The sequence below is a fragment of the Rhamphochromis longiceps genome, linkage group LG13 (genome assembly GCF_057381845.1).
Source record: "Rhamphochromis longiceps isolate RC_006_pf linkage group LG13, R_longiceps_female_GT1.1, whole genome shotgun sequence".
Classification (NCBI taxonomy): domain Eukaryota; kingdom Metazoa; phylum Chordata; class Actinopteri; order Cichliformes; family Cichlidae; genus Rhamphochromis; species Rhamphochromis longiceps.
This window is the reverse complement of record NC_140569.1, coordinates 15,548,676-15,563,142: the sequence shown is the minus strand read 5'-3', so window position 1 is coordinate 15,563,142 and position 14,467 is coordinate 15,548,676. Positions and strand designations below refer to the sequence as shown.

The 14,467-nt window shown below is 38.9% G+C and overlaps 1 protein-coding gene across 1 annotated transcript in view; it reads left to right on the top strand.

The window, feature by feature from the left end:
* LOC146655540 (protocadherin-15-like) overlaps positions 1 to 14,467 on the top strand; it is a 218,506-nt gene that overhangs the window by 68,741 nt on the left and 135,298 nt on the right. Inside the window, exon 2 of the mRNA XM_085427953.1 lies at positions 3,408 to 3,526. Within this exon, the coding sequence (XP_085284079.1) occupies positions 3,436 to 3,526 (91 nt within the window). The 5' untranslated portion in view covers positions 3,408 to 3,435. The remainder of the gene's footprint in view (positions 1 to 3,407; positions 3,527 to 14,467) is intronic.

The window sequence follows — 14,467 nt, the reverse complement described above, 5'->3', positions numbered from 1 at the left end:
TAATGGGCATAGGGCCAGAACTCTAAGTTAAGGTAATCTACTTTTCATATAGCTTTCTCCATTGTGATTATGCACCTCAGTAACACCAGATTGAGGAGCCTCTCCTTATAATTTTCGCTTTTGTGTAGCTTTCACACATCTTTCCTAGTCAGACTGAAAAATAATAATAGGAAAGGCTATAGAGACTGCAATGGCACTGTAAAATTGTTCTTGACAGAAGCAAAATGTTTTTTCCATAACAGTATATTGTGAAAGGGAAGAACAATTTTTTTTTTTTTTGTATTTTCTGCTGCAAACAGTAGACAATGAATATAAATTGGCAATGATTTGTTTTTTGCCACTGGTGACCAACCTATAATCAAATCATTTTGTTTGTTACAAAATGTGCTTATGTAGAATAAATTGAACAGAAGTGTTATCTTTCCTTTTGTATCTACAAAGAGAAATACATATTAACAACAATAATCTACAGTGAGTCTATAAAGGTTTGAATTTCTTCTTTTGTTTTGTAATTTTGCCTTTTAAAATCCATTGTGGTGGCGTTACAGTCAATCAGTCAAGATGTGATTTAAGGGCAGACTTTTGCTTTAATTTAACAGCTCATGCAGAACAAAGGTTTGGACAGTTTAGAATGATATAAAATGGAAATTAAAACTACAGACACTTTGATTCATTATTTTTATTTTTAGAGACTCAAAAGTAATGGTCTTCCTAGCATTCTAGCATTTCTGTGCTAGGCAGTGCATTTCAAGAAGGTACCAGACAATTTGGCCAGTACTAAAGTTTTTTTCTGTCTCTGGGTTAATGATGATGATGATGGTCTGCATCATCATCATTATTGAATCATTAATGAATCTTGATTGTTGTATTTCAAATCTACCATGATGGTTTAAAGAAGAAAATGCTTAAATAGGTAAACAATCTTGTTTAATTCTCCCCAAAAATGCATGGAGCCAACTTTACAGAGCAAAAAAAAAAAAAAAAAGCACCCGCACTTTATTACACAGTAAGGGGAGATAAGGTCACCAGCAGAAACCAAAACATTACCTGAACCACTTAAAAAAAATTTAAATGTCATCTGGGATTCTAATACAGACTGTCTCAGTAGTAAAACCTGATTGAACACTTCCATTTTTCTAATATAATGTTTTTAAACATTTTGCTATAAAGGGTAACTTTGAAACTGGTTTATATTTGTTGTAGTTTGATGAAGCAATGCTGGGTTGTGTTTAGGACTTGTTCAGTACTGACATCTCTGGCAGCTGATCTGCACCAAAGCACATGAACAGGAAGAGGTGGAACAACTCTATTCTGGATGAGAGGCGATCAAAGTAACACAAACAGAGGAGAAAACAGAGACGAGCACATTTTCTTCCTTTCAGGAAGTGCAAAGCCCCTGCACTGAGGAGTAGAGAACTACATCTTCACTATCTATGTAATCCATAACTCTGATTGCTTCATTCAACTCTGCCCACGCTGTTGTAATCTTCTCATTATTGTCCTCCCCCAAAAGTTTAATCACTTTTCATCAAAGAGAGAGGATGGCAGAGATGCTGTATAAACATCTAAAAAATTTCTACAGCAACTTGCGGGGGTAGTTGTGATTGAATTACTGGGACATGATATGCATCAAGGTGGAGCAGAGTGGAAATAAACTGTTTCTGTTTGAGCTTTTTTTTGTTGCGTTGTTGCTGAAAACCTTGAAATCTCTTGATGATCATTTCATTTGCTATTTTATCTAGGGATTGAGAGTAACGTAGTTTCTATTCTCTGTATGTCCTGTACATGTGGCAGAATTGACAATAAAGGTGACTTTGACTTTGACTTGACTTTGATGATGTCACTTGTGGACCACTATGAAAGTACTGCTGCGTAAACAGAGTATTGGAGGCATTTTACGCCACTTGGTCAGCATCTCTCCAGGTTCCCTGTTCATTAAAGTTGGAGAATCCTTGTTAGCATATGTAAATTAGATACTGTGTTCCCATGTCAACCAAGAAGAAGCTGCGAAAGAAATGACTTCTCTCCTCAGGGTGGCTGGTTGTGCAGGTCTGGGTTTTCTCATGTGAAAGGGATCAAAGCAATCTTACTCAGCCCTCTTAAGAAAGATAGATGTACGAATGTGGGAAATCAAATCTGCTTCAAAAGGGAGCACCACTGGGAGCAAGAGAGATGAGAAAGCAGTGAGTGAATAGGAAACCAGTGTGAAATCACCCCTGTTGTTGCACCATTAGAGACGAGACCACAGTAGTCTCCGGCTGTCCAGAGAGTGTTCGTGGGAGACAACTATTGTTCAGGTGCGTTTGTTTAAAATGTGTTTAGATACGTGTCTGCACAGGTTCGTGTGAAAGTGAGAGGTAAAGGTGTGCTTCCCAATGTGAGTGAAAGACAAAAATGAGTGAAAATAAAGGGAAATCAACATTACAAATAAAGAGGTGCTGATAGTGTGAGTTAGAGGTTTGACTTTGTCAAGCGTGCTTTGATATGAGAGTGTTGATGCTTGTGACCCCCCTCTTGTCCCCTTAGCATATGCTATGAAAGCTGATTTCACAGCTTATCAGCTGCAATGAGAATAAGCCTTGTGAGTGAGGTGTGACATCAAATAGCACAGACAGATAGAACCCTTCTATTCCTCATACTGACACTTTACCTTGCTTTAGCTCGGAGTGAATGCTGTTTGCTGTGGTACGGTGCGCGAGTGGCACAACAAGGCTCAACATATAATCTGTAGGCACTGCTTTGCTTGTAATTTCCACTAGATCCAGAATATGTGTATTTACTTTAAATCCCCCAGTAGTCCACGCACCATCATAATATATTGAGCTCATGTTGTCTGTACTGCAGTTTGTAATATTTGTGATACAACACGGGGGCTTCTTTTTCATCCAGTGTGCAGTGTTAGGCTATTAGATGCTACATGATTTTCTTTTTCTTCTTCATGTGTAAAAAGTATTCACTCTCTGTAGAGTAAGGTGCTTTAAAAGGTTGGTGGTTTGCTCCATGAAGTAGAATGAAGGAAGAAGGTCAGCTTAAAGCGATAGGAGAGGGAATAAATTCCATTAAATGAAAGTTGTAAAAGCTGAAGATGAAATGAGGCAAGCTTTTAAAACACCACTCTTATAGTGACACAGTATTCTAAGTACATTAAAAGCATGTTTGTATTTAGTTTTCCTTGAAATTCTTATGTTAGTCATAGCAGTTTGCCTCTACTTCAGTAATGTTTTACGTGGATGCTGTATTGGGTAACAAGATCAACTGCTTGGGAAAGGAGTGCCCTGTGTTTGTACATATATTGATATACATATGTATGTTAGGCTATGGGTCGGTCTCAGCTGTGCATTTAAGTAACTTAGAGACTGACTGACCAAATGAATGAAAAACTATTTCTGGTGATTTGTTTTGTGCAGGTGGGCAAGCAATAAGGCTTGACGGAAGATGCGACGGGGGTGGTGGCTCGTCAGATGGCTGGGGACAGGAATGGCAATCCTCTCTTTGCTAACCCACAGCTGGGGCCAGAACACAGAAGGTATGAGCAGCCAGCACTAAGGCCATCACTCCTCCTTTTCAGTTAACTGTAGCTGACTCGTCAGTGGACACTTGTAATGTGTGAAAGGCAATGTTTTGGGTTTTTTTGCTACAACAGACCTGCATTGTTAGAAAAAAATTTCCACAGCTACATCACGCTAATTATTATAAAGTATGTGGTAACCTGAGGCGTTAATTGTTTTCAAAGGTTATTATTTAGAAAGAGGATGCTCATTAAGTTCACTGATCATGCTAACATTTTTTGCCTTGTAGTTAAATGCTCAGGTTTATTAGAAAGGTGGTTTTTGTAGTTTCTACTCACTGAGTTTGTAGCAGGTGCTAGTCAAGTGATTTCCAGCTGTATAAAATCGGCATGTCTTTAAACATAACGGTTAAAGGAAGCAGCACATACAGACATGCTTCAAATCCCGACTGTGTTGCAATATTGCAATTCAGGTCAACTTTAAGGTGCTGTACTTGAAGCAAATTCCCTTTTTCCCAACTCCGTTTCCTTCTTCGTTTCATCCTGTACCTGCTTCCCAGGCTTTCTTGACAAGAAATTTTTATTAATATAAAAGCATTTCATATAAGAGTATATTTGAATTCAGATTTTCTTGGATTTATGTGATATCTTTTTAGCACAGAAGAGAAGATAGATGACATCCTTTATGACTCGCTGAACCTTTGAAGGTGAACCTTGTGGTTTCCTTGTTGGATGAGTTCACACTGAGGCTTCAACCGCATTTAATAGATCGGTGTTGGTATGTGTAGTGATGAAACTGTTGACCCAAAGCATAACAGCTGGGGAATATCCTTGTGGGATATGGTTTTGTGGATAATTTCTTTTATTATATTGGCTATTGTACACAAACATACTATTGATTTAAACCGTATTGATTTATAAACATCTCATACAGTGTTGGTGAACATACGGTACAAATAGTGCTTTAGGTTCAGTGACCTTGAGGTAAATTAAACTATGCTTCAGGAAACATGTTTGCTTGAGGACATTTGCTCTATGATGCTCTTTTATCCCTCCCAGTATTCAAACATTACAGTGTGCTGCAGTGAGGTTAGTTATTGGTGGAGTTATTTTAAAGAAATACACTGCTTAGCCCAGCCAAATTTTTTCGTCATGCCAACCCAGTAAAGTAGTAAAGCAATAAAATTAAATGTTCAGCCAATGAAAAATAGCACAGAAAATACCAGTACTGTTTTAGTTGGGCAGCTTAGAACCTCCCTGCAAAGTTGCCCACCCCTTACTCTTTCTTCTATAAACACAGAGCTCTGCAGCAGGAACCCTTCGCTGTGCAGAGTGATCTTTTGTTTCTCAAACTGCACATTCTGGCATATCGAAAGACAATGTAAATTCTGATTTCTATATAAAATTGAACATATTTGTGGCATAACTCTTAATTTTACTGTGGTTAAGTTTTGTGTATGCCACTTCCTGATATATATATATATATGAACAGGTCTAACTAACAAAGCAACTGCTGAGTGTATATATTAATGCTAAAATAGTTTGCCCTTTCTGGTTATTAGAATTTCTCAGGATTTAATGCTCTGGTTCTAAACGTTAGGCTGTGCATTTGTGAGTTTCAGAGAAATCAACCCATATACCCATCACATCTCATTGTGTCAGACCTTGTGTGCTTAAAAGTTTTGTCTATGAACTCCAGGTGTGTTAAGGTAAAGAAGGGATATGCCACTACTTCCAGTAACCAGTGGAATCTCTGTATGATTCAACACGGTCTTTGATGTCCACCTACAAACTTATTGTCCATAGCTGCTACTTAAATAGTTAAGTTGGTGCTAACATATTATCAATTAGAAAACAATATTATACAATAAAAACAGTTGTCAGTAATGTTCTATAGTAAAGCTCTAAATTGTTTACTCATAAGTTAAAACATGTCCACTGAGACAAGTGCAGGACAGTCATGATTGTTTAATTAATCATTAAAGCCAGGCCTTCAATTGCAGCTCCGGATTTGCACAGAGTAATGATACCTTCCTCTGTTTGCATCAATACTGAGGACACAGCCCTCACAGAGGATTTGTGCTTGCATTCTGTCTGAGCTCCACATGTTGATCGACCCCATACGGTGTGAGCTGGAAAGCTGCAGGTTAGGGCCATACAGGAAAGTCGATGGAAATATGTAATGTGTGTTAAAGCAGCAAAATTTTGCAATGTTTGTCCAACTTTCAGGGCTAGAAGGGCTTAGAAGCAAGCTACAGCAAGCATAAACCTGACACATTACAATGATCTGCGCTGAATATGAAGACTGACCATGTCAGACTTTTTATGCTGATTATCGATGTGGTTGCAGCCTGTAATTTGAGTGGCAGCAGACAGAAATAATTATGAGGCTCAAAAACGATCTCTGATTAGACCATAGTCTGTGAACTGAATTATCCACTGTGTCATAGTTGAAACAGCCGGTGAGACTGAATGTTTACGAACTGTTGTGGTTTTGAAGGGTAAGGGTAAACGTGGGTGCTGTTGTTTCCTCCCTTTGCCACTCACTGTCATCCAAGGATGCTCTTGATTTGAGCAGGGATTTCCACCTCCCTCAACAGCACATCTCTCATCTTCTCACTCATAAATCTTCTTACTCTGCCCACCTCAAGGCGCCCTTGGTATTTGACTCTGTCAGTGTGTTTGTTCTCTATCAAATGAAAACAGCAACCAGAGCTTTTTTTTTTTAATGGCATCAAGCTGTAAGGAGATGTGTGCACTTCCTGTGGATGCCACACTGGCTTTCAAGCAAAGAGATATTATAATACTTAGTCTTTTAAGTAATATGAATGAGGACTTTGTGAGAGAAAATAAGTCTGGCTTTAAAAAAATGCTTTTCTTCTCTAATGAATTAATTGATTTAATGAATGCATTCATGCAGGGACCTGTTAAAGTATACAGTTTATTCAACAACAAAAAACATTAACTTATTTGTTATTGTGTCATTTTCCTCTAATTAACTTATAGCTCATTCTCTGTGGAAAAAAATAACTGTTGTGCTAATAATTTTTTCCCTCTGTATTCTGTCCCTTAATTCCTGTCCTTAACAGATTTGCTGTTTTCATTTTTAATTAATAATCCTCTCTCCCATGTACCATCCCTTCATGTTCTCCTCCTTACCTTGCAGCATCAGGCTCTCACTTTGCCGTGCTTTTGGTTCAATGTTTTCTCCTGGCAGAAAATCTCTTCACTATTTATATGCAGGTAAACCATGCAGTGCTCCTCATGTATGTCAATTGTTCCCTTGCAGCAGGTTAATGATAATGAAAGGTCAAACTTTAGTCCTACCACAGTGGCCAGACTGTCCAGTCATACAAACAAATCCCTCTGTCACTAAATCCAGATGTTGAGTACCATGTCAGAATATGTGTGGTGAAGTTTGGACTACTTAATATGTGCTATGTGACATCAGCCTACATTCTTCACTCCTACAGTTTGCATCTTTATGCCTGTTAGCCTCTCTTTCCTTCTCTTCCCATCTGCACATCCATTTTGACCCACAATTGTTTGTCTATTTTTGGAATTGTCTGATTAGGACCCAGATGTGCAGACTGTGACTGGCTGCGGCAGAGGATTGTGGAATGGGGAAGCGTTGGACTGAACGGGGGGGAGGGGTTATAATCTGCTTGCCAGTAGGTTGTAATCAGGCTCCGGGTAGGACAAGAAGCGTGATTGGGGGGGAGTGGGGGCCCTCTTGTTAAGATGGCTCCTGCGCTGCCCAGGACAGGCTCATCCTAAAGCTCAGTATGTGAACACGTGTGTCTGGTGAACTGTTCACTGGGAGCGTGATTGCAACCTTTACCGTGCTGTCTGTGTGGTTAACCTCACACAGACACAGAGGGGCAGCAAGGGGGTGGGGGAGAAACTAAAGAAGAGTAGGGGAGGAAGTCTCTGAAAGGGATTACACATCAGTAAAGTAATCCCCTTCTCTCTTACATTGTAAGCCACTAATGAATTTGATGATGCTGCAGGAATTCATTTCAGTTTCTGAGTTTCATCTTCACATTTACAATAACTACTACAGTCAATTTTTTTTTTTACCACATAGTCATTCTTTCCACATGTGATCGTTTAAAGTTAGAACATCAAATTAATTAAACAGAGAGACCCACAGAGACACACCACTAATGATTTTTAAGGAAAAAAAGAGACTGAAATTGAGATTGACAATGATTGAACCAGAATGGGAACAATGCAAATAGCACAGTCTGTCTCAACATACTATAAACTTAGCTGTGTGTGTGTGTGCGTGTGTGTATGTGTCCCCTTCCCCCCCTCTCATGTATGACAATCCGATTGTTCAGTCTGATGTCACTAGCCATGTCTGGACCTAAACTCCGCTGCAGGTCCATATATCAAACGATCACTATGGCATTACTGAGAGTTGAAAAACTGTCTAAAGTCTTTCATCTTTAATAAAATGATCAGCGTTCTGCTCTACCAGGTGTAACAATTGAGTTTAACATCCAGGCATCCATGAAAACGGAATTTATGACATTTAACGGAGTTAGAAGTTAGCAGGGAGTTAGCTCGCTAGCTTCTATCTAAATACAATATAGCATGTCCTGACTGCGGGGTTTTGGAAACAAATTAAAACGTACAGCTCTGCTATCACTTCCAGCATAAATGAAGACAGAAAACTAAACAGCAGTGACGTTTGTAGGGTTACTGAAGTTTGGCTAGCTGGTATATAATGATGTGCTACGTGACCGCTAGCGACACAGCTATGTTAGCATAATATAAACAAGCTAACTTTTTTTTCCACTCGATAAAAGTTAACGTGAGTGTTCTCGGTGGTCAGGAACAAATGTAATCGCATGGCAGGATGCTGTAAAAGGACCAAACTTCAGCCAGGAGAACAACTGAGATAATCCATCCATAATACGAGGTTAGTCATTCATATACTGCTGCATAGGCTGGGCTGTAGCTACATCCTAAGGTTTTAAAAACTGAGCTTAAATAAATGATTAGCGGTAATAAAAGCCGAGGGAGGTCAACAGTGATCACTGACTGTTTTAGGAGCTTTTTGAGATCAAATAGAAGAAAATACATAACATTAAGCATGTCAACAACACAAACGCCATATTAAACGCAGACTACTTTAGGCCCGGAAGTAGGATTCGTTGCGTCATCACTGAACAACCGGATAGTGAATGGATAAATGTATATGGAGCACACAGGATTCCCTGGATTCACAGATTCTCAACTGTTGTTTTGTAATCCTTAAATACATGAATAAATATTAATTACATGAGTAAACACATAAATAAATGTCTGGGAAATAAATCTTTAGAACTGTTAGTTTTATTTTCTGCCGCTGCTGTTGGTTGGTGTGAAATGCAATCTGGGATGCACTGCTGTGCCAAATTCGCGCAGAGACACTGCCCGAACTATAACCACACCCCATTCGTTTGCATAATGCATGATTAGAAAAAAGAAGCTTCAGGAAATAAAAGTCTGCAGTTGCTCTAAATGACACCACGTAGTTATAATAAAAACAGCATGAAAAATATGTTGAGCTTCTCTGTAAAGACTTGTTGAACTGGAGTATATATGCGTGAAAAAGCAAGACAACCATGCTAAGAGCATTAGTGAATACATCTGAAATCAGTTTCCCACTGATGGTGTTTGCTCATTAAAAACTGCACTGAAGAGCAGATGGCAAGTCAGAATTTTCTGTATGTAAAATGAAGCATATCTACCTGAAAACAGTGCATTGTGCAGTGGTGTAAAGCTTTATCTTGTTACAACTGATGTGTGTTTTTAAAGCTAAATGTTGGTTCTAAACTCAGGGCTTTTTGACTATTTGACTATTAACAAATATAACAGCACATAATTCGAATCAAGGCATTGATCGTAAAATATTAATTGATCTTATAGATTACCGTTTAGCATCAAGAGCCAATTTAGGCTTTGATAGCGAGCCTTTGTGGACAACTGTCCTTAACCCTTTAAGATATAACACAGAATTCTCATCTGCATATGCAGCCATTTCCTGGCAGACATGTAAGGAACTGGATAGCTACCCTCTGCCCTCTGACCATCTTTTTCGAAGCCCAACTGGACCTGTTTCAGAATTCCCCACTGGACATGGATCTGTGCAAAATAAACTCCGCCAATCCAACTGGGAAATTAAAACCGTGTCCATGTTTGCTCTGTCTCTACTCATCCCTGCCCTGGGCTCTCTGCCACCCCAGGGATTAGTCATGACTCTAACCTCCAACCTTGAAGTTTTTCTAAATGGATTTTGGTCAAACCGGAGATCAGCCGACATTCCTCCCTCAGAGAGCCTACTGGTGTTGTGTCTGAAAGATGAGGGGGGGAAAAAAAATATGGAAAATACAAGAAATTATGTCATCAAGATTTTCCTGTTAGAATAACTTTCCATAGGCTGTGTTAGACATTTTCTTATCACACAGAGCCTGATATTTATATGAAAGTGGGGAAGCGTTCATGATTATGTACGGACATATGGTACAAGTCATTTTATGATAAGAGAAGCTTTGTGTTGAGTTGGCTGTTTGCCATCCATCTACAGGATGAGAGATGAGTTCCAACTTTCCTCTCTTTTGCTTTTGCCCTTTCTCATTCACCCCCCCCCCCCCCCCCCCTTCCCCCCGTCCCTTTTTTTTGATCCCATGCTTATTTTGACAGTTTTTAATGAGTGCCAACATCTAGAGAGGGCAAATACAGTTCACTCCAGTTTGTGAAACCATTTGCATTTCTTAGTTATTTAAATAAGATACTTCTTATCCTTTGTATGTTTGTTACAAATGTCTACGGTATTGATTGAGACAGCACGGCCCTCCTGGACCACATGCTTGTTAGGTTAGTTGTCCTTTAAAGTCTGTTTTCTGAGATATCCACTCTCTTGGAGCAGCAGTTTGATTTATTGTTTGCTAAAAAGCTGTATTTGGAGATGAAGCCACGGGAAAGCACAGGCTGTTGGAGAGGTGGCAGGTAAAAAATGCCTTCTGAAACTATATGTCAGTGAGCAAAATTCATATCATTATAGATATGGTGCTCCAGCAATGTAGTAAGCTGCCTTAAAAAGGCTTGAATTGCTTAAAAGATTGTCAGAAGACCGTCTGATTATTAAAATAACATTGAAAGAAATGTGTACAGGAGAAAAACATACTACATATATACTATGTCTGGTATTATCTACTTGTAGTACGAGGAGTGCAGACATTCCCTTAACAAGCCCTAAATAATCCAGTGTGCCATCACGAATTTTAACTTTGATTTATTTAACCATTATGACTATTTAAAAATCCTGAAAAGTTAAGCGGATGGTGTTTGTTCAGATAAAACCTATAATCTCATATTTCATGACTTTTCATAGCATGGCTTTATTTATCATATAGTGAATTTTGGGTAGTGGGGGGGTTACCACTTATATCTGTAACTGTCTTTTTGGAGTCTTTTATGACCCTTATTGAAATCTGTATAAAATACTATGCTCAGCATTTGCAGCATACCTGGTTGCCTAGTAACAGATATTGTTTACACACATCTTGGTTTAAAGACTGCATAAGCCAGAGCTGATAAGTGAATATATCGGGGATTGTAGTTAGATTTAAATAATTACTGCAGGGCTGAAGGGGTCGCTGATGGGATGTTGTGACAGTGAAGAGCAGGGCAGAGTGTGTGACAGGTCGAGTGGAGAACCAGGCAGGTTGCTAGCGGGGGAACCATAGCTGAACTGAGTGGAGAGCCCAGTGTAGTGTACTAATCCAAGCAAATAAAGAGTGAAATGTGGCTGCAAACTGGGGCAGGCCAGTGTGGACACTCAATGAGAGAGAGGCTGCAAGTCCAGTGTAGAGGAGGCAGATGTGGATGAGAAGACAAACTTGAACTCTTCTACTTAACAAAAAAAATTAGCAGGGTGGTGCAGTGGTGAGCACTGTCGCCTCACAGCAAGAAGGTCCTGAGTTCAAATCCAGTCAGAGGCCTTTCTGGTTAGAGTCTGCATGTTTTCCCCATGACTATGCGGTTCTCCCCCGGTCTACCACCAATCTTAGTGGTGATTCTAAATTAACTATAGGTGTGGATTTAAACACGGATGGTTGTCCCTTGACAAATTGGTGCCCTGTCCAAAAATTACATCCACTTTTAACTTTTCCATAACATTCTTCTTTTACAGTAGTAGTGTTGCTGTGACCTTTATGATATGTAATCAAAACAATATAAAACAATTGTAAAACTAAAATCTCTAAAACCTAATGTTGAACATTGATTTCTGTCAAAGCTTACAAAAAATAGTTATTTAAAAAATGACTTCTTTGCTCTCACTGCTGCTGTTGCAGGATGGCATTAAAATCTAGGTGATTTAAAGTGCTGGTGGTCCTGGTTTTAAAATACAAAAATGTCAGGCTCAAAGCACTTAATGTTTTCATTTACATTGTCTGAAGAATTCTCAACTCTCTGCTCCTTTGTTAAATGTTATCTTCTAGCTGGGAAAGGACTTTTTTGTTCAATTTCAAGCATTTTGCAAGTTGATTGAGGCTTGCTTGCAATCATTTTTTTCCAACTGACTTTCTTTAAGACGAGCAGTAATCATTTCGTAATTGACGTTTTACGGCTTTGAGTCAACATTGTTAGGTTGATTAGTGAGAAGATCTCTTTAGGTGAGAGCAAATTACCCCAAGGTCAAAATTAGAAGATTTTGATTGTCTGTGGATTACACTTCTGAAGTGTACAGTGCCCCAGTTTCCTTCAGTGATTGAATGCTGTTTGCTGCATTTGTCTCATCTTTATGAATCTTAAAACTCCATAGCCACCCAATAATCATTTCATTTGGAAAGCAGATTTTTGAGTCATGATTTTTTTTCTTGTTAGATTTACTGATATAACCTCTTACTGTTACCTGTTAATAAAAAATGATGATGAGAGCAATAACACAAATTAAAATGTACAGTTCTTTCATCGAAATAAACATTTGCAGTACTACATCGGTATGTCAACCAGCCAAACCTACCTAATCCTGTTTTTGACTGTTGGTCTGCTGAATTGCCAGTGAATACTTATTATATTCAAAATAGATGTAAATCATCATATCAGTAAATCTGTGAATTAACTTTAGAAACAAAATGAATACTTTGTGTCTCTTGGCGTAGCTTCAGCGTAGGCCATTATGCCTTTTGTACATAAAATTTTTCAACACAGCAAGAGAGGTGGGAACAAATATGTCTGCACTTTGTCCATCTCGGGAGCTTAAGCTGATTCTGATTGCATTATTCAGTGCTGCTTAAAGCACTTTTCAGTCTTTCTTTACAAATCAAGTGAATGAAGTGGAGTATGCTGTTTTCACACAATCTTTACACATGAAATTTCCATGCCAGCATGTGTGGTTGTGCATACAGCATGACATCGTTACTGGACATTCTCTTGAAATTTTCTCACAACTATTCCTGATGGTGTGACTCAAATATCCCACTTTCTTTACTTTACCTGTACATAGAGAAGTGAAGCTGATAAACAGAAGTGGAGCTAAAAAAAAACAACCAGTCCTTTCATCTACTGACGTATGACACTACATCACTGACTTCCTCATTCACTTTCGATTTGTATTGGCCGTTGCCTACAGCTCTTTTCAATGTGTGTGCATAGGCTTTCTATTATTAAATCTGGTTAAAAATACACAAAGACTGCCTAAGAGCGTTAACTGACTTCAGATATCAGATCTCATGCTGCTGCCTATCGCTCTTTTTCAGCTTTGCAATCAACTGTATCGTTTGCTCCAACTTTTCTGCTCTGTTTTGCTTTTGAATTGTTTCCTATTTTTATTGCTTGAATGGTCTTCATAAGATAGACACAACATTCACGGCTCGCAGAATATTTACACTTTGATCCTTATCTGTTTTCTTCCCTATAGCTGTACACGTCACATATGTGTAGCGTCATTTCGCTCCTGTATACAATCCTATTGTTTTTTTCCCCCATAGCATTGCATAAAAACTTGCCCTTTCCTTGCAGTGTAAAACAGACTTCCTTCTGCACACACACACACACACACACAAAAATCTTTTCTATTCTACTTTTAGGATGGGGGCAGGTCAGATTGTTAGATGAATGCATAAGTAGTTTTCTGATGGTGTTTACTTATTTTCTATATTTGTGTTTGTTATGGTCTGCCCATTTTACCCTGCATTATTATTTTGAATGCCGCAGGAAAGCACAGACTGGGGATTTTTGGTGATGCCTTTTAGCATATTCTTTTACAAATCCAAAGAGCCACAGTAAAGTGAATTGGCCAGAAAATGTCTTTTATATTCTTTCATTCTGCTGGGAGGATTTTTCGATGGGAGGAAAGCCTGACGTAAAGCGTCATTAGAAAATATCACCCGCTGCTAAAAGGTGTAAATGTGGCAAGAAGTTGGGATCATTTCCATTTTGTAGTGAACACGACAGTGAGCACACTTTGCTGCTTTGGGTTTGTGTGTGTTTGTATTCGTATCCATTTGAATGCAGCATTACGGTTGTGCTTTGATCGCAACATAGGAAAGTTATCACTGCAAATGGAGGTGCTATTCTTTATCTCTGCTTGGTTCTGCCTTTTGTCTTCAAACCAGACTCTTCACATCTTTTCTCTCCCACTGCCGCAACTACCACTTAAAGCTACACACACATGCGCGCGCTCACACGGCCGTGCACCCGGCTAAACACTGCTCGAACACACATATGCAAAACTAACAAAACAGACTGCCTATGATCCCTTAAAGAGCTTCTCAAAATGAGTGCAAGTAACTTTTATTATGCACGCTTGCACACACATGCATACACATGCATACACACGCATGCACGCGGTCACACTCTTCTACTTCTACTTCACACAGAGTATATTCTCTCAGAGCAGATTTGCATACTGATTTTGATGTTGCTTGTTGTTTATGTCTCAGATTGCGTGGTGTGACCCAG